The 24,429-nt window shown below is 38.1% G+C and overlaps 1 protein-coding gene across 1 annotated transcript; it reads left to right on the forward strand.

Moving 5' to 3' along the window:
* The first annotated feature begins 1,542 nt into the window (after positions 1-1,542).
* On the forward strand, positions 1,543-22,441 carry dhx30 (DEAH (Asp-Glu-Ala-His) box helicase 30). The gene is made up of 20 exons (XM_084119019.1): positions 1,543-1,730; positions 1,817-1,944; positions 2,126-2,236; positions 3,452-3,594; positions 4,721-4,829; positions 5,376-5,525; positions 6,537-6,689; positions 8,543-9,010; positions 10,582-10,965; positions 11,075-11,150; positions 12,744-12,848; positions 14,332-14,507; positions 14,922-15,128; positions 15,310-15,391; positions 16,670-16,863; positions 16,949-17,099; positions 18,433-18,590; positions 20,079-20,182; positions 20,881-21,020; positions 21,605-22,441. Exons 1-20 carry the CDS (start codon positions 1,556-1,558, stop codon positions 21,895-21,897), a joined length of 3,507 nt encoding a protein of 1,168 aa, XP_083975145.1. The 5' UTR covers positions 1,543-1,555; the 3' UTR covers positions 21,898-22,441.
* The last annotated feature ends 1,988 nt before the right edge of the window (positions 22,442-24,429 follow it).

The following is a 24,429-nucleotide window of genomic DNA, read 5'->3' on the forward strand; positions in this document are numbered from 1 at the left end:
CTTATTTGCAGCTGTATCATACAAATAAATAATTAAAAAATCATATATTGTTATTTCTGGATTTTTTTTTTTTAGATTATGTCTCTCACAGTGGACATGCACCTACGATGACAATTTCAGACCCCTCCATGATTTCCAAGTGGGAGAACTTGCAAAATAGCAGGGTGTTCAAATACTTATTTTCCTCACTGTATATATATTAGCAAAAATGTTGAAAAAATGCTTTGTAAAATGTTTTTTTTTATTTCTTTATCTTTTAACATTTGTTGTGTGTTTTACCCAGCTGATGAAACTTGCTGAAGAGAACTGTGAGGATGAAATGCAGAATGTGTGGAAAGATGAGATGGAGAGACTATATTATTGCACACACTGAAGCTCTCTGGTTAGTGTGATGTCTATTATGTAAATATTTAAAATGAAGTCCGTTCACGTGTGTTTTGTCACCATCACTCAGAATGTCCGGCCAGACATGATGCAAATGGTGGTCTGATGCCGACGGACTGTTTTTAAAAATCCCTCAGTTGATCTTAACAAATGTGCTTTCAATGCCACTCATTGAAGAATTATAGCAGTGTGATTTATTTTTTTTATTTATTTTTTTTTATTTCAATTTTGTGATGAGAAACTTGATGTTTCAATCCTCATTTAAATGCATAAGCTCGTTCATTTTTAAAAATATTTTCTTAAGATTCTGGCAGTTTCAGTAGCTACTGTATTTCTGCTTTTTTCATGAAGGAAACATATTTGTTTGTCTATTGATGTATAATTCTCAGTAGCTCAGTCTATATTTCCATTGTAAGCTTGGATTTGTTTTAAATAAATTTAAAAAAACAAAACATTTTCAGTTTTGTCATTTGATGAAATGATACTGTGACCTGCATGTAAGTGTGCTTCATTTTGACCTCAGCGTTTGGATTCACCAAAGCAGCGTAACTTTACACTGGTCAACTTTGAACTTTGTCTTCATATTTCAGTGTCAGTCAATTAAAATTCTGTACTGTGTTATTTTTTTTGATGAATCACTTGCTCTCTTGCCTACCTGAGATTAATCCGATTAATAATTAATCTGTATTTGAACACATTTCAGTCATCATCTGATTTAGAAAAGGAAAACAAGAAGACTGAGAATCTGTGGAATAAACACACTTGATTTATGTGAGGTTACAAGGTCATCATTTTAGTCAAGGTCATTTTCTCTGTCATGACTTTTTTTCTGGTTGAACCTCGTTCAGATTTTGTTCACGACTATGTGTTTATTATGCTACTGTACTAAGGTACATAATGCAACAATGCAGTGTATACTTTGTTACAACAATTGAGCCCATCTGAGCACACTTGTAGTGGAGTGATGGGGCGCTTATGTTTGATGGTATACAACAACAAAAAAAGAATTATATTTATGGATCTATTATTTATTGGTTAATTATGGATTATATATTTGTAAATATGAACAATATAATTCCATATTTGAACATTATCGTCTTCGCTCATTGCAGTATAGGTGGCGCTGTCGCCAGTAGGTTACGCGTCAAAAGCGGCGAAGAAGACAATAGACATGGCGATGTCCTGCACTGCACTCATGCCGGTTCGGGCACTCGTCGCTTTAAGGAGAAAAACTCTTGAAATTAATAAAGACATCTGGTCAAACTGGAATTTTGTAAGTCAGTATAGGACTAAAACAGGTGTCATCCATAAACATCGCCACTCTCCGCCGGAAACTGTTCACAAAGGTAAGATGCATCGGATCATCATGCGAAAGACTAACGATTCTCAACGCACGCGCTTTTATATTTCTGACAGTGTCATTTGCGTACAGGTGGTCCTGATCTTCTCCGAGAGTTTCCTCAACCTAAGAGCCTCCTGTACACCACACTGTCCAAATCCCTGGGTCTGTCCGATCTGTCCCAGTACATCCAGTACAGCTGCAGCGATGGGGAGGTCAAGGTTAGACCCTCTCTGACTGGGACAGTTGCTTTAACAGTGCAGTTATGATCAGACTGTGTCTAAAGAGCTAGTATGACCTAACTATAGCAGTTAGTTAGGGGTAGCTTGATGAAACGTTACTGTGTGATGAATATAGTAATACCATTGTATTTGTTGTATACTTTATCCCAATGTCTTTCAGAGAGCAACAGTCACCCTTCAGTGGCCCGTGAGGATGGAGGCGGAGGGCTTTGGCTCTCGTAAGCTGGAGGCCGAGCGTCAAGCAGCAGCTGCAGCTCTCTGTAAGCTCAGAGTAAGTGTGAGCTGTAGAGTCACTTCATCACCTCCACCAATAGGGAACCTTGGCAAGCTGTTTTGACCTCCAAATGAACTTAGTTTCAGCCTGATTTTGTTTGAAATTACTTCACCAGTTTGATCTTCAATTTAACTTGAATTATATTTGTGCCTTGAAGGAGAAATTCTGGAGACTGCGTCAGTCAATATTTTCCATGTAACGACCATGAAAAGAGATGCAAAAGCACCATAAAAGTTTCTTTAAACTAGTCCATACTACTTGTGCGCTATATTCCAAGTCTATTAAAGCCATGTTGTTATTCACTGATAATCTTCCCCAGTTCATGACTTTAAGTCCCCCTGTAGTCAATAATTTTATCCCTTAAAACTCACCTTTGATCACCAAAATGACATATTTAAAGTTTTTTTTCTTGGAAAAAAAATCTCTTCATGCCTTAAAATTGCTTGAATGTAACTCTACACCCTTGCCTCATTTAGTATACGCGGTTCTATGAATATGTAAATGAGCCCTGCCTCCACTCACTCAGCTCAGAGATCCACTCGTTGACAATCACACGTTGATCTGATTGGTTACAAGGTAGTTTGTGACGTCAGAAACACCAGCGATTTCAAACTGTGTTTTTGAGACTGTCTTTGATTCACTGCAATATACTGAAAATACTCAGCAATAGTGAAGACTTATGAATTTGCACATGGTTTGTCTTAAAGCATATTAAAAACACCACATTGACATACAAACAACATTAAAAGCTTGATTTTCGCCACAGGGGGACTTTAAGAATGGGATAGTATAGTGCAAGAGTTGTATGGACTCCTCTTTTATTGTGCTTTTTGCTTCATGTTTAAAGCTCAAAAGCTTTGGTCCCTATTCATTGTAATTTCGTGAAAAGAGTATGGAAAACAGTAGCTTGAGAATGTGCACAGTTGGTGTGCGTCTAGGAACAGGTTTGGGAAGCACTGACATAGAGATCTGCGAATGACCTATTCAAATTCAAACATTTTTGTTTTTAAATACAGCATGGGCTCTTGCTGCTTTTTCTAGTAGTATAGCCCATGATGAAGAGTTGCTTGCTGCAACTCTGGTTATATCATTTAGCATTATTAACCATTCAAATTTGATTTGCTTTCTGTGCTGTTTACAAAGATGGATGATTTATTTTACAACACTATTTGTAGGTTTAGTAATCCTGAAAATTGTGCATTGTGTCTTTAGGAGCTGGGAGTCCTTGGTCAAGGAAACCAACCAACAGGAAAGACGAGACCGAAAGGGAGGCCGACATCTGTCTGGGACGATGAAGAACAAGATGATGAGTCTCTGCCTTTCCAGAAGAAAACACGGAAGGAAAGAGCCCAAGGGTAGTCTAATACTCTTCCCGAATACTCCACCTGAGTTTATCATTTCATGTTCATCATTCCAGTCATATTCAAGTATATAGATGCATGAAATGTGTAAAAAAAAACATGCAAATGAGATTGTAGTCACCAAATCATAAAATACTTACAGGTCCAGGTCCACTTTGGAAGTACAAACATGGCACAGAAGGTGTAATCACAATGTGCCAAGTATTAAATGACGATAAACATGTAGTGCAGTCTAAAGCAATTTACATTGGAATACATCACTGACAGAATATTCTTGCAAGGATAGGCACTTGTTAGTGATGTAGTAAGCAAAAGCAATGTGCCTAATTAATGTTCTAGTGATTTTTCTGTATTTCAAAAAGTGGATGGGGCCAAGCAGCGATCCCTGAGGCACCCCATTTTGTTAGCAGATGTGGCTTGAGCCCTATTTGGAGGGTAATTGTTTCTCATGGGAGTCATCTGATTCCAGAATGTCAGTGTTTTTCTCCCCACCACCCGCGAAAAAGTCCTGGCTAAATTACATGCAAGAAGAGATCATTCCAAAAGTCTTATTGTAAATATTTGTAAGCACTGCCATGCACTGTACAGTAATGTGCATGCATTTTAAGTATGACGTTTTATTACAAACATTTTGGATTCTGTTTAAAAAAAAATTACTTCCCTGCTCCACTATTTGTTAAGAAGAAAAATACATAAGACAACAAGATCATGTAAAGTTTTGAAATGGGCATTATTATGGCAGCAACAGGTATGCAATAACATTTTACAATATTTATTATGTACATTTATATAAATTAGGGCTTGTACGACATCTGCTAGTCTACCAGGTAGCCAGGTAAAATGTTTATCTTTTGTAACCATGCAAATTTATTTTTACAGACGTCTTCATGAGAAACAATTACTGTCCGCATTGGCTTTTGGTCTTTGTTTACACTGGCAGAAAAAATGCTTTGGAGATCAGATTCAGAAATCCTTTTTCACATGAGTCCAGTTTTCCATATGCTATGATTCAATATAGTACTTTCACATAGATTTGACACATTATTTGATGCATCATTGTTGGACATGTCTGTGCATTTGGTCTGATCTCCGTCTGTATCTGATATATGATATGTTATAGGCCAATAGAAGAGGATCCGACGGTGACAGAGGCACTCTCCATGTTTCCAAAGCCGAGGGCACTTCTGGGTAGTGTCATTCAGGTCGCCACATCATCCTGTAGAGTCAGAGTGAGTTAGAAACTGTTACTGACCAGCACACACATCTGACAAAAAGACAAAAACAAGCATGTTACAATACAGACCGATATACGCTGATATATCCCAAAATTTACCAGTTGTTGTGGTTTATATGCAAACCAATAACAGCGTTTATAAGACTTTATTAAAAAATCAAGTCATTCCCTGGTAGTGATGTTAAAACTTAATTTGTTTACCTGAATGATTCCATTTGTTATGTGAGATGTGATGTTAAATGAGTAGGCTCTAAATCTGTCAGCGCTTAAATCCACAGTAAGGATGCTTTCCTGTCACATATCACACATGTGCACTTCAATAAGCCAAAGAAGCGCGGTTATTTATATGCCGTGGAAATCGGTGCAGAAAATGCTGTGTTGCTGTGTTTGGTTTACGCTTAAGCTGTTTATTCCGATAAAAGACAAAAGGTTAACGCATTTACTTGACCATATGCATTGTCAGCCTAAGCATAATCGGGTTGAGAACGTGCATGTAAACGCACTCATTGATTCTTCTGTTTCTCTGTTCTCCCACATGAAGGAGCTGCTTCAGTACAGAACGACTGGTGGGACGGTGAAGACATGCGAGCTGACCTTGCGCTGGCCGGAGGAGATGACCTTTACTGCCCACGGCCGGCGTAGAGTGGAAGCGGAGTCTAAAGCAGCAGCACTGGCTTGTCTCCGGTTTAAGGTTGGTTTGTGTAGGACAGACGCTCAGCAGATTATTGCAGAAGTTAAAGCAGCTTCAAAAAATGGATGTGTAAAGAAGTTAAAGGTTACGTTAAAGCAGGGGTTTTCAAAGTCAAAGACAGTTGGCCTTCCTTCTAACACAACACGCATGATTGCGCCCCCTCCCCCCATTTAAACTGCATGGTATGAATTACATCTACATAGATTCTTAATAAAGCTATGGAAGATATTCAGTCAAGAGCAGTGAAGGAGTTTCTTATTCTTTTGATGTTTGATTAACATTAACGACAGGCCTATATGAGGCTGCTGTCACTTTAAGACCTTATGCATGGATCCGATATAATGATTATTTCGCTCAACTGTTTACTTTCACTGTAGACACAACTGGCTGTGTTTATGTGAATACTTACCAAGACGGACATTTGACACACAATATGCCGTGAAAGTGAACTGAATTCAGCAGTCTTGTGCTTCGGATGTGCGCCGCCTGTCGGTACCGAATCCATTTCTCTTTCATGGTTTATTGTGGTTTTTCGTCAAGCACGTCCTGCTCTTTCTTCTCATTCATCTGTTTCTTTGCTGCACTATCGTGTTTAAGCAGTCCTGTGCTGAGCAGGCCAACTGTCCTGCCACCACGTCATTTGGTCATGAATCCGACTACACCGGTCGCACTGTGTGTTTATTTGTGTGTGCCGCCGCTTCAGCAAACGCTGCTCTGATCCGTCTTACACTTGTGCTGCATCTTGTTAGAAATGTGTAAATACAAGTTATGTTAACAAACTTGTTAATCGAGTTTATGAACTTCTAGTTTTCATATTTCTGAGATGGCATGAATGCACCACCATTCTCTGAAGCGCAGCTTTTCAATGTGTCCTTGAACTAATACCACATTTCCATAGTTGTGAAGTAACTATTGGTAACCCTTACTTCCCGTTTCAATAGGAAGTAGTGTGCTTGTCATCTAGCACCAGCACTGATATTCACCACCTGACTGGTTTGTTTATGCCCACAGGAACTGAAGCTTCTGGATGAGCAGAACAACCCTCTGACTCACGCCAGGTACCATCAGCAGGAGGTGCGTGAAGCAGGCGAGAGGCACAGACGACCCTGCCGTATTGAAATACCCAAGGATCTAGAACAGAGGATTCAACAGTACCTCTCACAGGTGACATGCATGAGAACTCACTCTGGACTGAGGCTTTGGCCAGTCGGTGTTTCACTTAGCACTAGGTACATAATGGATAAACAGTTCATAATTATGGATGTTCAAAAATAGATGAGCACAAATAATTTTGTCACGCTTTATTTGGTAACACTTTATTTTACAATGTCCTTGTTACATTTGTTACATGACATGTACTTACCATAGTAGTAACAGTAAATTATGCATAATTACATGCAACTAATCCTCAACCAAATCCTAATCCTACCCTAACCCTATAGTAAGTACATGTTGCTAATTAATATTCCTCAGTACTTAAATGTATAATTACACTGAAACAATGACACCTTAAAATAAAGTGTAACCCTTTATTTTAAGGTGACCTACTTGCATTGTATTTACTCAAACAAGTACCATATTGTTCTGAATATAAGACAATGTTTTTTTTTTTTTTTTTTTTTTAGATGTATCTGAAAAACGGTCTGGGGTCTAGACTTTAACATGTCAATAATACACCCGCAACAATAGGTGGCGCCAAATACTCGTAAAACAAGTGTGTCAAGAAATACGGTGTCAGAGAGTTATGTTCGAAAATCGCGAGCACAAAAAGACAGTATTAAAAACGCCAACAATCAAAGAAAAGCTTACCGTTTAAGAGCCTTGCTAAGAGCTAAGAGCGTGACTGTCATGTTTTCATGCCTTACTGACGGGACCATACTTCCCCAGTACGCGATTTTAAAACGTAAGACGGTACCCAGATTTAAAAAATAATAAGATTTCACTTCTACTGGTAATAAAATATTGGTAGGCTACATGGTTTTCACTGAGATGGAGAGCCTAATTATTATTTAATTCAGGGTTACAGGTTTTTTTTTATGGTATACCAGAAAGTGTTTATTTTTTAATGTGATGGTTGATGCATTTTACCAGTATTTACCATACTTTCAATACAAAAATTTAAATATGAAAAATATGCATTATGAAAGTTATTTTCAAATAAAAGCATTTTCTTAACTTTTTCCAAAAGGGACATCTTAAAAAAGGGGGGTCGTCTTATAATCAGGGTCCTCTTATATTCTGAACAATACGGTACTGATTAATATAAACTAACTACATGTACTTACTATAGTTACGTTTAGGATTTGGTTTAGGGTTAGTTACTTGTAATTATGCATAATTTACTGTTATTACTAGTACATAAGTACATATAGTAACATGTAACTGTAACCTTAAAATAAAGTGTTACGAATAGTTTTTTATTTGAATTCATTTGATATGAACTTGATTGGACGGTTACTCCATCTGTGTTTTGATCATCGTTCTGAATCCGATCTGGATGAAGTCTTTGACAAAAACGTGAAATTCTCAGCTTTTTGCTCAAAATGTTGCTTTGTTTATGAAACTTACACATATTCAAGTGTTGATATAAAGGGAATGCATAGAGCTAGAATAAAACGCCTTTTTAAATTTTTTATTTTATAGGGTCTGTTCTTTCTTTTGATATTGTATGTTCAGATATTCACACAACAAAATATTCCAGGGGCCATGAAATCTTTGTGAAAATGATAAAAAACGCTGATCAAAAACAACTTTTAAAAGAAACGCTGGTGGGGAAAGAGTTAATGAGCATTAAACTTACTTGACATTTAAGTAAAAAACAAAACAAAGTATTCATTCTGAACTTGAATAATAAAGAATAATGTAAAAAGTTAAAGTTAAATGGTCCAGAAATGGACACGAACAGGGGATCTAGCTGATAAACTTGAAAAATCTACCAGTGCAGTAAAACAAAATCAAATTGTATTCAATATTTTTAATAATTGAGTAGCATCATAACTTTTTGATATCTGTTTTAGCATCCAGTGGAGGCTGAAGTTCAGAAATTGTGGGATGAAGAGGAGCAGCTATCAGTTCAGTCGTCTTCCATCAGTTCAGATGATGATGACGACTTCATTAAAGATGCTATTACTAATAAGCCATACCGCCCTCTGCGCTCCGAGGAGGAGGACAGTCTCAGCGACCGCCTGCTCGGCCTGTGGATGGGGGCGGGGCCTGGGCGAGGGGTGGAGCTTCCGGTGGACGCCTATAAAGAGAGCCTGCTCGCAGCCGTGAAATCATCACAGGTGGTCGTGATTGCTGGAGAGACGGGCTGCGGGAAGACCACACGGATCCCGCGGTTCCTGTTGGAGGGGCGCGTTAGGAGCGGAGACGGGGCCAAATGCAACATCCTTGTCACACAGCCTCGTCGGATCAGTGCCGTGTCTGTGGCGCAGCGTGTGGCGCAGGAGATGGGACCTGCCCTCCGCCACTGTGTGGGATACCAGGCAAGAACATCCAAAACATTTCTGCCCTTTCAATCTGTTCAGAAATCTGCTTTTTTGCTTTAAGTCAAATGATCTATTTTTTAAAAGCGTGTTATTGGTTTTATTATGTGATACAAATGATGTTATTGCATGAGTTGAGATTTGTTGACCATGAATTTTTAATCAATGTCATAACATAAACCCCGCCCCTTTCTCACTATCGACATCTCAAGTCTCATCTCAACATCCAGTCAACAATTTAAGGATAGAATCAAGTCCCTGCCCATACTTTCTTTTTCTTTTTTCAGAAGAAGTGTTCATTTCACTAAAGAAATCTATGACCTTTTTTTTCCACGACTAAACGAAACGACACCAACATCTTTAAATGATAACTGATTATATCAACATGCAATATCATTGACAACTAAGATGAGACTAAAATGTAGTTTAAAAATAAAATAAAAACTTGACCAAAATCTCTCCTTGTTTTTGTTAAATAAAAGAGGAGACGAAACATTACAGACTGTTTTTAACAAGCCGCTACGAGCTTTCATGCTTCTAGTCGCCTGATTTCGAGAATTAAATCCTCCAATCAGAGCTTTTCTGTTAAAAGAACTCGCTTTCTACCCTGTTTTACTCAATATTTGCAATCTGGAAACTGAAAAGAAAGTGTTATTCAGTCGGTCTGTGTTCTGTCTCGAGCCGCTTGTGCTGTTTGCTGCGGTCAAACCTTCAGTGATGAACTGTAATAAATCCAAACATGGATCTCGACTATATTTGCGATTTGTGTTTGCTGAATAACTGCACTTACTCTGTGTGAAGATACAAAGCCTTTTTGCTGTTGTTTTAATAGAAAAACATTAATGTAATTTGGAATGATTGGATTACTAGGAATTTCACTGTTTTAATTTTTGAGAGAAGTTTCTTGTTTTACCAGTAGAGTATATTATAAATAGCCTATAATAAATAAGAAAATAAACCGTATGGGTTCACATTCTATTGAAATGTGCTTATAGGTGAAAGCTAAAAACATTTCTATTTATTAAAATTGATTGTCATTTTGAGCAGAATAGTGATCATCAATCTAACCATTGTGCAGCATGACGAAAATGTGACGAAGCTTTTATTGATGAAAACTAGACTAAAATGCTCAGACTAAAACTTGACTAAACAAAAACATTTGACACAGGAATGAGACTATTATTTTAGTATCATTGATATCCTATTATAGTTTGTATTAATATTTTACCGTATTTAATTGGTATTTTTCTGTTTTGATTTAAATGTTTCTTAAAGATTTAGTCATTTTGTTTTTATATGATTGTTTTTGTTTTTTTTAAATATGTCTATAGTTTTTTACTTGTTTTAGTTGTTTTAGTACACAAGCTAAATGAAAATAAAAAATGTTTCGTTGGTATCTTTATTTTTTTTAATTTAGTTTAGTTTAGTTTAGTTTTAGTTAACTATGATAACTCTGCCTCAGAGCTTCATAGCCCATCACATTAATGTTTCTGTTTGGGATATAAAAAGTTGCCTGTCCCTGAAATGCAGCATTTTCTTGAGACTCAAACGCATGTCTCTGGCTCTTCCAGGTGCGTCTTGAATCTCGTCCTCCTGAGCGCAGTGGTGGCGCTCTGCTCTTCCTCACTGTCGGCGTCCTCCTGCGGAAACTGCAGTCCAACCCCAGTCTCCAGGGCATCAGCCACGTCGTAGTGGACGAGGTCCACGAGAGAGACGTCAACACCGACCTGCTTCTGGCCCTGCTGCTCTCAGTCCTGAAGGAGAACCCAGAGCTGCGAGTGGTTCTGATGAGCGCGACCGGAGACACTCGCCGGCTGGCTCAGTATTTCGGCAGATGCCCAGTGGTGCGTGTGCCTGGATTCATGCACCCGGTGCAGGCGAGGTACCTGGAAGAGGTGATGACCGAGATGGGTCGGCCGCTTCCGGAGAAGAGCAGGGAGAAGAGGAACGGGCCGGTACGTCCAGATGAAGGCTGAGATATATCATCTGGTTTGGTTGTGTGGTTCATGCTGTAAGGATTTTTAACCACAGTTAAAAAGGTTTGCTTTTATTCTTCGTCTCAAGGAAGAAAAAGACGTCGCTCCTGATCTTGATCTGGTGGCTGATGTGATGGGCCATATTCACACATCTGGAGAGCCAGGTAACGATGATTTCAAGGGTGCACAAAGCAGATGATGTGATAATCTTCGGGCCTACAGTAGTTTTGTCTGATAGAAAAATGCAGTTCATATCTGCTGCTTTTGGTGACATGAACTCGTGAAGTTGCGTAGTGTGGGAATTGAAGATCAGATTCATAATTGTTTTGTGGAGACGCATTTATGTGGCCAATTGGAAATGGAAAAATTAACAAATCGAATGGCTATTTGATCAGAGAAGACGCATGAAGTGTCGTGTAAATAGGTCCTGTATATTAACACTTTGTTAAATGGGTTTGCCAGTGTTAAACATTTAGTTTGAATCTGTTTACAGCCATAATACACACACACACACACCCACCCACCAGCAGTTCTCGGGAAAACCATTTTACTTAAAAAGGTTATTGTTGAAATTCTTATGAAACCATATTTTCCCACTTAAATCTCAAGTACCAGGGCCATAACCAGCATAGATGTTAGGGTCCAAAAAAATAAAGTTGTAGTAACTTAATAAAATTGTCTTTAACTTTTGAAGTTGGGTGGTGGGTTTCTAGTTCCCAGCATGCTTTACATAGGACTGGATAAGGAGAATAAATGTTGAAATTAAGTGTTATTTTAAAATAAGTGTTGTTTTAACAATCAAACAATTAAAAGAGTTTGTTGAAGTTTTCATGGTTACCATTGTGCTGAAAAGTAGGAAGGTAAACTCTACTAGCAATTCAAAGTAGGCGGAGCTTCAAAGACAGACCTACCTATTTATCATCACCATGGACCAATGGTAGTTTAAAGGTGTTTAATAGCCAGAGCAAACTTTTCCACAAAGTTCACTTTGTCAAGCTGTTGAAGCTCCTGAAACAAACTTCGTTTTGGCCTGATTTTGTTCGAAATGACGTCATACCAGTTCGTTCTTTGATTTCGCTTGGAATATATCAGGGCTTTTTATTTGTCTTCTAACTTGCTGCATTTTTTTCAAATTTGCCACTGTAAATTTGGAATTAATAAAATTTTATTTGACAGGTTATGCTGATTGAAATCACTGAATGGCGTTAAACAATTACTAAATAAACTGCAAAATATTATGTTTTCAAATACATTTATTTTACGCACGGATTGCTTCTAGCAGCTTCACGAGCTCGCTGCAACATCTGTGTGACACTATTAGCATGCTGGCCAGGGTTCAAAGTGCCAAATGAGAGTAAAGATCGCCGTTGAAACTGTTACTCGCTAGTTGCCCGGTATATTTTTTTAGAACCTTTTATCATAGGATAATTTTATGTATTTAGTTGTAACTGATTAATGTTGTTTTTATTCATTTAATTCTGAAATTATCAATTAAAAATGGTAAAAATGGTTAATTACCTAATTAAAAAATTATTTTGCAGTCATTGACATTTCTCCTTATATTGAACCTTTTTGCCATAGAGAGTTCTTTAAAATTGAGTCAAGAACCCTAGAGTTCTATATAGAACCTTTTTTTTTTTTTCTAAGAATGCACATTCTTCCATAGCAGACGTTAAATGTTTAAATGTGTCTGCTCAAGCTTTTCCTCTTCTGTCTGGTCTCTTGTATTCTGACTAACAGTGTTTGCTATGTTCCAGGTGCTGTGTTGTGTTTCCTCCCAGGATGGCAAGACATTAAAGTCGTACAGCAGAAACTGGAAGAGAGAGCGGCTTACAGATCAGGCTCACAGATGATTTTACCGTGTAAGCACACCAGCTGCAGCTTTATCTGATAGAAGTTCTTGCTGATAGAGCAGGGTGGATGATGACTGATACAATGCCTTCATTTTATAAAATATTTAATAATGGCAAATACAGTGATAAACTCAAAAAGAATATACTTTTATATCATTTTATACTTTAGCATAGGAGCTAACATTTCTTTTAATCAGCCAAGTGGACACCATTTATTGGTCAGTGCAGAAAGTTTTATAATAGCCAACCTGCCTAATTGATGCTGCATTGCGCCGGGTGTATGATAAGGTCCATAGCCTCTTAGCCTCTTGTTAGCAACCACCTTTTTCAAGACAAGTAAAATCTTTAAAAATATCACCAGGGAGTATTACTGATGAATAAAACATTAAAATATCTTGAGCTTGTGTTCACCACAGACCTTATTTCAGACATTTAACCAAAAACCCATAAAAAAAACCCCGTTGACTTCAGAATGCTGGAATCGGAAATGTTAAAATGTGAATTTGTTTCTAGGTTTCAGCCTACAAAAATATGTGATTTCCCTTTATTTTAAGGTGTCTTAGCTACAGTGTAATTATATATTTATATACTGAGTGATATTAACAACATGCGGTTAGGGTTTGGTTTAGGGGTAGTTGCATGTTAGGGTTAGCATAATTTACAATTATTATTACAGTAAGTACATGCAACGTAACAGACACTGTAAAATGGTGTTACCAAAGACGTCATCTCTACAGCACTCTATAGCTATGATATCAATCAGTTATGTTCAATCAATCATCAATGTGTTTTTGAAAGTCTGGACAGCAAAAAAACACATGAAATCAGATTTTTTCAAATCTGATTCAAACCACATTTGGAGGTGGTATTCAAGCATTATGTCCAAAGATTTTGCCCGTGATTACAGCACAGAACACGGAACATAATAATATATATCTCCTCTAGTGGTCGACCGATATATCGCCTCAGCCGATACGTTTTTCAAGTTAACTTAAAATATCAGCATCGGCCGATACGTTTTTCTTATTGCCCGATATGTTAGAAACGGGACTTTTATTTTGACGGGTGGTGCTGAGAACGGCAGCGCCTGATCACACAACGCTCACATCTGTCTTCTTCATTAGTTTAAACTTTATGGTCTTTGTTTAACAGTCATATCTAATATGTTATTATAAATAACTGTTAAACAAAGAAAGAAAATTATATGTGAAAAAATATAGCGTTTGCTTTTATTATTTAAATTTACATGTCTGGACACACACATCTTATTTGATCACTTGCAATTAATAGTGCGGACACTGCCTGAAAAAATCTGTTTTGCCTGCCGTCTGAACATAGCCATAATCGTCTGGTTATTTGCTGTAGCTGGTATATTGATTGATCACTAAATCAAATCATTACTTAAAATTTGTCTTTCACTACTTCCCATTCATCTGTGAATGAAATGCATGCCAGTTATTTTGAGGACTCGCTTTGACTGTTTCTCCTGCAGTGCACTCCAGTATGGCTGTAGCGGATCAGCAAGCTGTGTTCCAGCGCCCTCCGGAGGGCATGCGAAAGATCGTCCTGGCCACCAACATCGCTGAGACGTCCATCACCATAGACGACATCGTGCACGTGGTGGACGCCGGCTCTCAGAAAGAGCAGAACTACGACCCCAGAACAAAGGTCCTTCCCACTGCTTTAAAGTCGGCATGAAGCGGAAGTCGTCTTTCCTTCCCTGTTGTACCGTATATCCAAGTGAAACGGCTTCTCAAACAAGAACAAATGTGGGGCGGGGCTTGATATTGTCTGTGGGGAATTGATTGGATGGTTGTGGTTTGCTATTGGCTGATCTCATGTGAGTGACAGGTTGCTCCGCCCTCGTTATCAGAGAAGCTGCAAGTTGTTTTGATTAAAGATTGATGCACATGAATTTAAAACGATAATGATGTGCACGGATAAATAATTTATAATAAACTGCAATATTCCATTACACAAAAAAAAACAAGATTTGTCAATTTTGATTTCAATGTGACTTTAAAGTTATGAGAGCAGAAAAAGTAAAGCCGTTGAAAGCTGATTGTTGCTTTGTGCTCTCAGGTCTCTGGTCTGAACACGGTCTGGATTTCACAAGCAAACGTTACTCAGCGAAGAGGAAGGGCAGGCCGCTGCCAACCTGGACATGCCTACCACCTCTACCCACGAAAACAGCTCGACAGCATGGACACGTTTCCCATCCCTGAAATCCTGCGCACCCCTCTGGAGAGCGTGGTCATACAAGCTAAGATCCACTGTCCAGACAGCAAAGTGAGGGCGCAAACCCGTGTTAAAATCTGCTTTCTTGTCACTGTTTACAGTTTGCAGAATAACTGTTTTGATCTACTTGCTTTAAAATTCAGTAAAGTTCTCTTAATTTTGTCAGTTCTCGACATAGTCAAGATCAGATCATTGGATTGGATTGAAAACATTGTCATTCCTCCTCATGCAGGCTGTGGACTTCTTGTCACAAGTGCTCGACTCCCCAGACAGGCAGGCGGTGAAAGCTGCTGTGAAGAACCTAATGGAAATTGGTAATGGTTTTAAATGTTGCTGAAAGTAGAGCTGTCAAAGTGAATCTGTTAAATCATGCAGTTAGTTCATTTTGTTGAACGGCATATGTAGAAGACTGGTCCAAACGAATGCAATATTTTCAAGAGCAACAACAGTGTGACTGTCTAATTCACATACACACACACTTGATTCATACACAATCAGTAAAATATGGAGAAACCCTATTCATGTTAGTTACAGCATGATCATATTTCATCTCTCAATAGACTGATATACTGAGGTGTTTCTAGATTTATGTGTTTGCGTTTGGCCTTTTACAGTGTGACAGTGTTACATTGACGTGCAGATTTAAACCGATTTAAACACGTTAGTTCACAGCTCATACAGGCAATAAAATAAGATCGGCAGCTGCTGATTGCAGTTGCACGGTGTAAATGGCAACAAAAAGTATTTTCTTTGCACTGAGTGTAAATAGTAGTCACTTGCCTTACTCTCCACTGCTCCTGTTATCAGACAGGTTTCTTTTGTAATGTTGTCTGCCTCAAACACACAATGGTGGGCGGAGTTAGAGCAAATATCTTCTGCCAACAATGGTGTGAATAGACACCCGAAAAAGATTTCCTGCGGACCACATCAAATTTTTAAGGATAATGTAACAGTGTTTCCCTAGTAGAAATATTTTTTATAAATTAGTATTTTTATTTATTTAAAAAGATAAAAAATAAGTTTTCTTGTTTATTTCTTAATATATTTTATTTCTTAAATATAAATTTTTGGATTGTATGTATGTATGTATTACAAATGATCATTTTTGTTTTCATTTAAAATAAGTTATTTTAGTACTTCAACTTTAAACATAAATGAGACATTTTATTTAACTTAATGGCTTTAGATTAGGTTTTAGTTATCGATAATAACCTTGCTTGAAATGCTGAAGTGCATGTTAAAACCATGAATCCCAATGCTATAAATGATACACACACAATTCAACACCTCATCACATTTGCATAATTGTTGATCTTAACAGTACTTTTTTTTTTTTTTTTTTTTTGACTAAAGGATTTTATTGTCCCCCTTGGGGGCAATTTGTTCTGCTGCATGGAAATGCAGATTACCATCACATACAAGATAGACAAATACACAACATCTATGGTACATTTAAAAAACACTACCTTAAAGGATTAAGGATCCTTTTTCTATTTAAACTAAGCAAAGTTATAGCACATGGTACAAATGAACATTTGAATCTCTTTGACTTTGCTAAGCTGACTCTCTCACACACTCTCTGCGTCTGTCAGGTGTGCTGGACGGCTCAGAGAATCTGACTCCGCTGGGACAGCGCGTGGCCTGCATGTCCTGTGACCCGCGCTTGGGGAAAGTCTTGGTTCTCTCGGCTCTGTTTTCTTGCGTTCTTCCTATTTTGTCTGTGGCAGCCTGTTTGACTCGAGATCCCTTCTATAACAGCATGCAGAACCGGGCCCTCGTCTCCAAGGTCAGAGAGTCTGTTTGTCTGTAGTAGCATTCACACATGTACGAGTTCTCTTTTCTGTGCTAACGTATAGTGTTCCTCTCTGTAGGCCAAGGCCGCTCTGAGTGGGTCCAGCTGCAGTGATTATCTGGTCTTCAGTCGAGTTGTTCAGAGGTGGAAAGAGCAACAAGGCAAGGAGAATAAACAGGAGTTTCTGGACAAATATACTCTGTCTGGAGCCAGTCTGCGGTTTATACATGGTGAGACATAATTCATCTACAGTGCTCAAAAGTTTACATTCCCCTCGCAGAATCTGCAAAATGTTAATACTTTTTTTTAACTGGATGATCAGGATAAATTGTACTGAAGGGCAGTACTAAATGGAAAAAAAGTTTATCTTTTAACAAAATAAGAAAAATGTAGAGATCTTGTCTAAAAGTTTACACCCCTGGCTCTTAATGCATCCTCTTCCTTCTTTGAGCATCAGTGAATATTTGAAGCTTTCGCAATAGTTGTGTATGAGTCCCTCAATTCACCCTTCGCCAGGAGTTTGATTGACAGGCGATCTGACCAATCAAAACAAAGAATCCACAATTTTGTCCAACAAGCAAACCAGACAGAAGAGTTAACAGAGTAACGTTGGTGGACTTGCTTTGGTCAGTTCATTTGTCATTAGGAGCATGCTGAGTCCATGTAAGGAAACATGTTTCCTCGTACTTTAATGTGACATACACAAGTGTCATCTTAAAGGAGAACTCCGGTCAATTTTAACATTGAGCAATTTTTTTTGTACATTTGGAGTGCTGTCAATACAGAGAACAACGACAAAAATCGGTGTTGCCTACACCGTGTTATCCTCTTTTTAAAATGTGCACCCTGTTGACTTCAATGGGGCAAGTTTTAAACCTGCTTAAAGCCTCTTAACATCCTTGATGTGTCATTACAAGTGCCCAGCCAATGTGAGTGATTCCTTCAGAGTGAACACGGTGAATCTGACTGCAGTAGATGTGAAAGATATGAATAAAAATTATGTTTATTCAGCCAGCGCACATACCTGTATTTACATCCTGTTTTCGGTTGAAGTCCATAGTAATCGATTGTCGAGTTCACGCGCATTGGTTTAGTACCTATGATCACGCGCGTGAACTCGACAATGACCTGTGCACTTGTAATGACACATCAAGGATGTTAAGAGGCTAAAAGCAGGTTTAAAACTTGCCCCATTGAAGTCAACAGGGTGCAAATTTTAAAAAGAGGATAACACGGTGTAGGCAACACCGATTTTTGTTGTTGTTCTCTGTACTGACAGCACTCCAAATGTACAAAAAAATGAACCGGAGTTCTCCTTTAAACTTGGCTGTTCTGTGAATCAGGGCATGTCTTGTTTTCTGCAAACATCAGAAAGCAACAGATATGTAGATATGATACGTTGTTGTCCACGAGTGAAACGCTTTGTACAGATGTGGCTTCCTTATTGCCTCCTTACGATGAATCGCTTTGTTGTAAGTCACTGTGGATAAAAGTCATTTAGTCATTTAGGAGCCATAGTAAAACATTTTTTTTTTAAAACCCTTTCCTTTGTCTCTTAAACAGGCCTGATGCAACAGTTCAGTGAAAATTTGGCCGATGCTGGACTGTTGGATCATTCTGCTGAATGTCTGCGTCTCTCGTCTCATCTGAACCAGCACAGTCAGCAGGAGCAGCTCCTTAAAGCAGTGCTGGTTGCTGGCCTTTATCCTAACCTCATACAGGTACCAAACACCGTTCACATATACACTTCCAGATACTCTATATATGCAGGACTTTTATATGTGACATTTATTTTCTAAGAAGATAATTTCAAAACTTTTTTTTTTTTTAAACGATGAAAAGTATTGTATGAAAAGACTGCGTTTTGTTTTGATGGCCGGTTTTATGTGGGCAAGCCCGAAGCTTATGGTTTCACTGTGTGAATTGTATTTCCTTATAAAACAGACAAAGAATTACATATTTGTAATTACTGGTCTAGGGCTGTAGTCAAGACCACCTTTGTCGAGTCCAAGACAAGTCCAAGACCAGGACTAGTCGAGTCCAAGTCAAGACCGAGTCCAAAGAGGTTCGAGTCCGAGTCAAGACCGAGTCCAAAAAGGTTCGAGTCCGAGTCAAGACCGAGTCCAGGACAGGGAAAAAAAGTCTGCCAAAAAATATAGGCTAGCCTATAGAAATTAAATCATTATGTAATAATGAATAATTTTAATTTTATTTAAAATAATTGACTAATTCAAAGAACAACAAAAAAAATATAATTATATAGGCCTAAAGGAGCACTACACATTCGTTTCGACTGTCTGATCAGCCTTACATTCTGTTCCTGTCAATCATACACGCGATGTCAACCAATTAAACTGCATGAGGGAAGACCGAGACAACTCACAGACACACACACACAAGAGATGCGGATAAACCGCGGATCGGGCGGATGACGTGACGAAAAATAATATTTTAATTAAATTCGGGCGGGTGGCGGCTGAAGCAATCAAATGAAAAAAGTTAGCCAATAAGCAAACCTGCAAGTTATGAGCTGGGTTATTTTGTTTCGATATTAGCTATATTTTAAAACAGCCAGTCATTGCGCCTACCACTCATGGAGGCAAAGAAAGAAAGGTAAGAAAAAAAGTCGGAAAACTTTGCCCATTAATTAGATGTGCAAGGCAAGCAGGCTAGTTTTCGGGGTGTTATGGACAATTAAAAATATGAATATTCACGTTGCACGGTGGACTTTCAGCGAGTTTATTTAAACATTTATTTTTTAAAGAGCCGTTTGTGAGTCAAAAGAGCCGGCTCTTTCAGTGAGCTGAGTGAAACGATCCAGCTCACGAAAAAGAGCCGAAATGCCCATAGTTATTAGGTGGCCAGTGTTTCACTTTCCCTCCAATAATATATTGTTTTAATATCGCGGCGACGTATGTGTGATTACTGGGAACATAATAAAGACACCTGGACTCGGTCGAGACCAAAAGCCATATTTGGCAAGACCAGTGGCCGAGACCGAGACAAGTCCGAGTCCGAATACCAGCGAGTCCGAGACAAGTCCGAGACCATAGAAAAGCGGTCTCGAGTCCGGACTCGAGTCCAAGACCGGACTCGAGTACTACAGCCCTATACTGGTCCCAGCACAAAAATAACCCCTGGCTTTCTGCATCTGGCACAATATCTGCATAGGTGCATATCTATTAATAAAATATCTGAACTTTACCAAGGTGAAAAGAGGCACAGTGACCAAAGGTGGAAGATTTCGTCCAGAAAGTCTTTCCTACCGTACGGAAAGCACCCCTGTGCTGCTGCACCGCTCTTCTGTCAACAGGTGAATATAACGTTTAGAGTCAGATAGAGATATTAATAAAATTGCTAAATGGATGGATTGACATTGATGGTTTATTGTATTTCTACAGGAAAATTATTTTTGAAGACATTGGGCATTACAGCAGAGATTTATTCTGCAATTAATGTCCTATTCCGAATTCTGACCATTTCTCACCCCCTATCTTTTTTGCTATTGTATCTGTATAATGTTCTTTTGCAATTAATTTACCTTTTCACGTGAGAAATTAGTAAAGGCCTGTTCACACCAAGGATAACTGTAACGATAAATATTTAGTTTTAAAAATCATTCCAAATGTAAAAGAATCCACAGAGTCCACACCACAGCTATAAAGATAAAAACACAGAGAAACAACATCTTTGGAATCATAAAAAAAAAAAAAAAATCCAGCTATATAAGAAAAAAATGACGGCAGCCAATCAGAATCCATCCTGCTTTAAATATCTTGGGCATTCAAGGCGGCACGAGACAGAGCGATATAGTCCGCTTGTGTGGACGCTAATGTAGTTATCTTTCCTCATTACGTCACCACCTTGCCTGTGCTGGTGAAAATGTGCATCACAATCTTCATTGCAGATTAATTTGCGAGTTTAAGAAACATGATTCAAAACTAATCAGCGAGTTTAAGAAACATGATTCGTGTTCTGTTCAGTTGAAGTCATGTGTTGTGTGTCGTTTAGGGGAAATCAGAATCTCCCGAGTCGCTGGCTCACGTTCTTCTCTGCTATGAAATCAAATGATCAAGTCTTCATCAGAGACTCTTCGGTGGTTCATCCACTAGCGTTGTTGCTCCTCACAGACTGTGACCTCAGCGAGAGAGGTAATGAATGCCTGCCATCACCACAGAGTTGGATCTAGGATTCTGATCATTATTCCATGGAAGATTGTTTCCGTCACGGATAAAAAAAATAAAAAAAATAAAAAGTTTTATCAAAGAGATTCAAATGTTATTTTGTACCAAGTTTATATCTCACAATTTTAACTTTAGAACTCACATTTCATGAAGTTTATATTTAACAATTGCGTGTTCATATCTCACAATTCTTTTTCTCAGAACTCGCAATTCTGAGAATTTTTTTATTTTGAGATAAAAAATTGTCAAGTCACATTTATTTATATAGTGCTTTTTACAATGCAGATTGTTTCAAAGCAGCTTTACAGAGATAACAGGAAAATAATGCAACAAGGTTTGTTACCAGAAGAAAATAGCGTCACAGTCCAGCTTAAGTTCATCGATGTTTCAATACCTATATTTCTTTATTTCGTGGCAGAAACAATCTTCCATATTATTCACTTCACACTGAAATATAATGTAAGCTCATTTATCAATTCATGTTTGCTCTGAAAAGTTGTGTGTATACAGTGGTAATATACAGTATATAATTATTTGTATTTATTTTTTAGTTCTGGGAGATCGGGTAGAGGTGGCATTACCAGGTCATACACTCATACGATGGGAGTTTTCCCCTCAAGTCTGGGAGTTGCTGTGGGACCTGCGCACTTCCCTACAGGCCATGATCCACCGCAATCTTCGACCGTCTGAATGTGAATCCAGCTCAGACAGCCGGAAGGACAGTGAGCTTATTGGCTTATTAGTGGACCTTCTGAATAACACAGACTCAGAAGCTAGCAGTGATCAGGATGACTTCAACAACAGTCAGAACTCCACAGACGATGTTAAACCTGACAGTTTTTAATGGACACGTGGTACTGTAAATTAATTGAGAAAGATGTTTTTCCATTCCAGCCAAACAGCTGTGCATATGAAGACGGTCTGGGTAAAGATTGTGTAGTATGAATCAAACTCTCTCCTGTCAGAGCACAATCATATGGGTCACGTCGGGGCATGTTGACTCAAACTGCTTGAATAGCACTAATTTAAGTAATTTATTTAAGTTAAAAGAACAGTGACATTTCTCACTAGTATACTATGTAAAACATTTTTGCACAAAGCTCTTTTCATGAAGAATAAAAGCTGAATGTTTGAGAGACGGAAATACGATCAAGCCGCTATAATGCTAAAATACTTTGCTTAATTTCTTGTCAGTTAAAGCAATGAAAGATGTACAGAGACCATCCTGCAGCACTGAACTCAACAGAGAATCTAGTATTGCAAAATCAGGACCCAACAGATTTGCGTTGTAGCCACGTTTCTACCATTGCAATGTTGTAACTGTAGAAATGTATGATGCTGTAAGATTGCACCTTACCAAATTAAAAAGAATTCTTTTTACAGTAACAAACAAGGTTTCTGTATGTCTTTGTGGAACAAGCCCAAACTTCATTACTATGAAATACATTATTTTATTGCGCTTTCACACCTGTTTCACACCATTTATGAACATGTCAATCGCGCTTGAATCCGCACCAAAACAATGAGACAACCTGAGCGAGCTGGTCTCGGCCCAATTGCAAGAGAACTCTGGAGCGGTTCGGTTGAGGTGAGAAAGCAATCTGGACCATTGAATCAAGCGGTATCAATTCATAACGGCAAATGTATTTTATAAAAAGCAGCAGTGTCTGATTCTGTGAGTGAGCACACTAGTTAACGCAGTAGAAAACTAAAAAGCGCCTCTTTATGTAATTGCTCTTCGTTGCATTGCAAGAATGCTGTTCTGACGAAGCAACTGCAAACGCTTTAACGGCATTGTATAGGCTATATTATAATGTAGGATTGAAGGCTACATTCATATAGTAGTCTATCGAGGGTTAAAAAATAAACCACAATAAGCTTGTGGAGTGAACTTGTCAATCATATTGATGGATGACGCAGAGGAAACTCCCCAGATAGCACAAGTAAGATGTCTGCTAGATATCTGGAAAACATTTGCTGTGTAAATACATCTGATAAACATTAAGCCGGGGACAAACTTAACGACTAGCTGAAACATTCTAAGACTGAACGGTTTCCAACGATATCAAATTACATTTATAATCGGCCTTACAGTCGTTAAGTGTGTCCCTGGCTTTAGAAAGAGCAGTTTTACATACATTCTAAACCATAAACATCTTACAGACATCTTTTAGATGTCTATGAGACATCTGACAGGAGACGTCTCCGATAAGTATTGCAGATGAGCAAACACTCTTGAAAATACATTTAGCAGATGTAAATGCAGACATCAAATAGATGTTTCTGTGATGTCGGTGTGCTATCAGAGTCTGACCAATAAGAGGACAGTTGTACTCGCATGTGACTTGCATAAACACATTTTGGTACGCTCTGAAAGGTTGCCTTGTGAAAGCGAACTGTACCAATAAGAAAATGCAACGTTATAACAAGTTAAGTCCCTGTTTCAGAACAAAGCAAACAATCAACAGGTCTAAAAACGCCCTTAGACTGATGTGAAATGCCTCTTTTTGTCTTTTACGCACTGGTTTGTGCGATACTTTTCTCGATGAATCAGTAGATGACTTGATCGGGTAAACCTCTTCCCACATGAAGGGCAGTGGTTCAGTTTCTGTCCGATATGCACTCACTTGTGTATTTTCAGGGATCCTGAAAAGAACAAATGTAAATACTGTTCAGTTTATTAATAACTAAAGCTTTTGTTTTTCTTATTTTATGCAATGACAACGCACAGACAAATTACAAAATTCCACACGGACAAAAAACATTTCCGTATTCATATTGTATTTGTAATTCCTATTAAATCTTACCCCTGTGACCCAATCAGTGATGATTGAATGCTGGTTTTGTTTTCGTTCTTGAATCTTTTTGTAACAATAGTTCTGGTTAAAGAATCGTCATTATAAAAGCTTAATGGTAGATATAATATGTTTTGAAATTGAATTAAATGAAATGGAATCTAATTAAATTGTCCAGTGAAATCTGATCTAAAAAATTCATTAATACAAATGAGTTAAATTGCAGTTGCAGTGCATAAAGTGTTTTTTTTTTTTTTTTTCATGAGGGGCTTCCAATTGTTTCTTTGAAACAAATGTGAGCAACAAATTCATGCACTGGAATACACACAAATACAATGCTTTCTTTGCTCACATTCCACAACGTCTCGAGATGTCTGAAGTCTCAAGAAAGCAAATAATTTAGAGCAGGGAGTTTCAAACTTTTTGATGCCAAGCATAGCCAGATATGATGATCCCCTTACAAAGGACCCCTTTCTTGAAATAAAGGTGGCGCTTTATGTCTTAGGACTTATTTATAGGCTGCTATGTGAGAAACAATAGTGTTATAAAGAAAATGTTGTTTAAAATTGAAAAATTGGCAT

This window comes from Abramis brama, assembly GCF_963993115.1.
Source record: "Abramis brama genome assembly, chromosome: 7".
In the NCBI taxonomy this organism is placed as follows: Eukaryota; Metazoa; Chordata; class Actinopteri; order Cypriniformes; family Leuciscidae; genus Abramis; species Abramis brama.

Bases quoted from the DNA above. Each gene is read 5' to 3' on its own strand.
- dhx30 (XM_084119019.1), top strand. From the start codon at position 1,556: ATGGCGATGTCCTGCACTGCACTCATGCCGGTTCGGGCACTCGTCGCT. The intron at 3,595-4,720 runs GTAGTCTAATAC...GATATGTTATAG, and splicing joins CGGAAGGAAAGAGCCCAAGG to GCCAATAGAAGAGGATCCGA. The intron at 10,966-11,074 runs GTACGTCCAGAT...CTTCGTCTCAAG, and splicing joins GGGAGAAGAGGAACGGGCCG to GAAGAAAAAGACGTCGCTCC.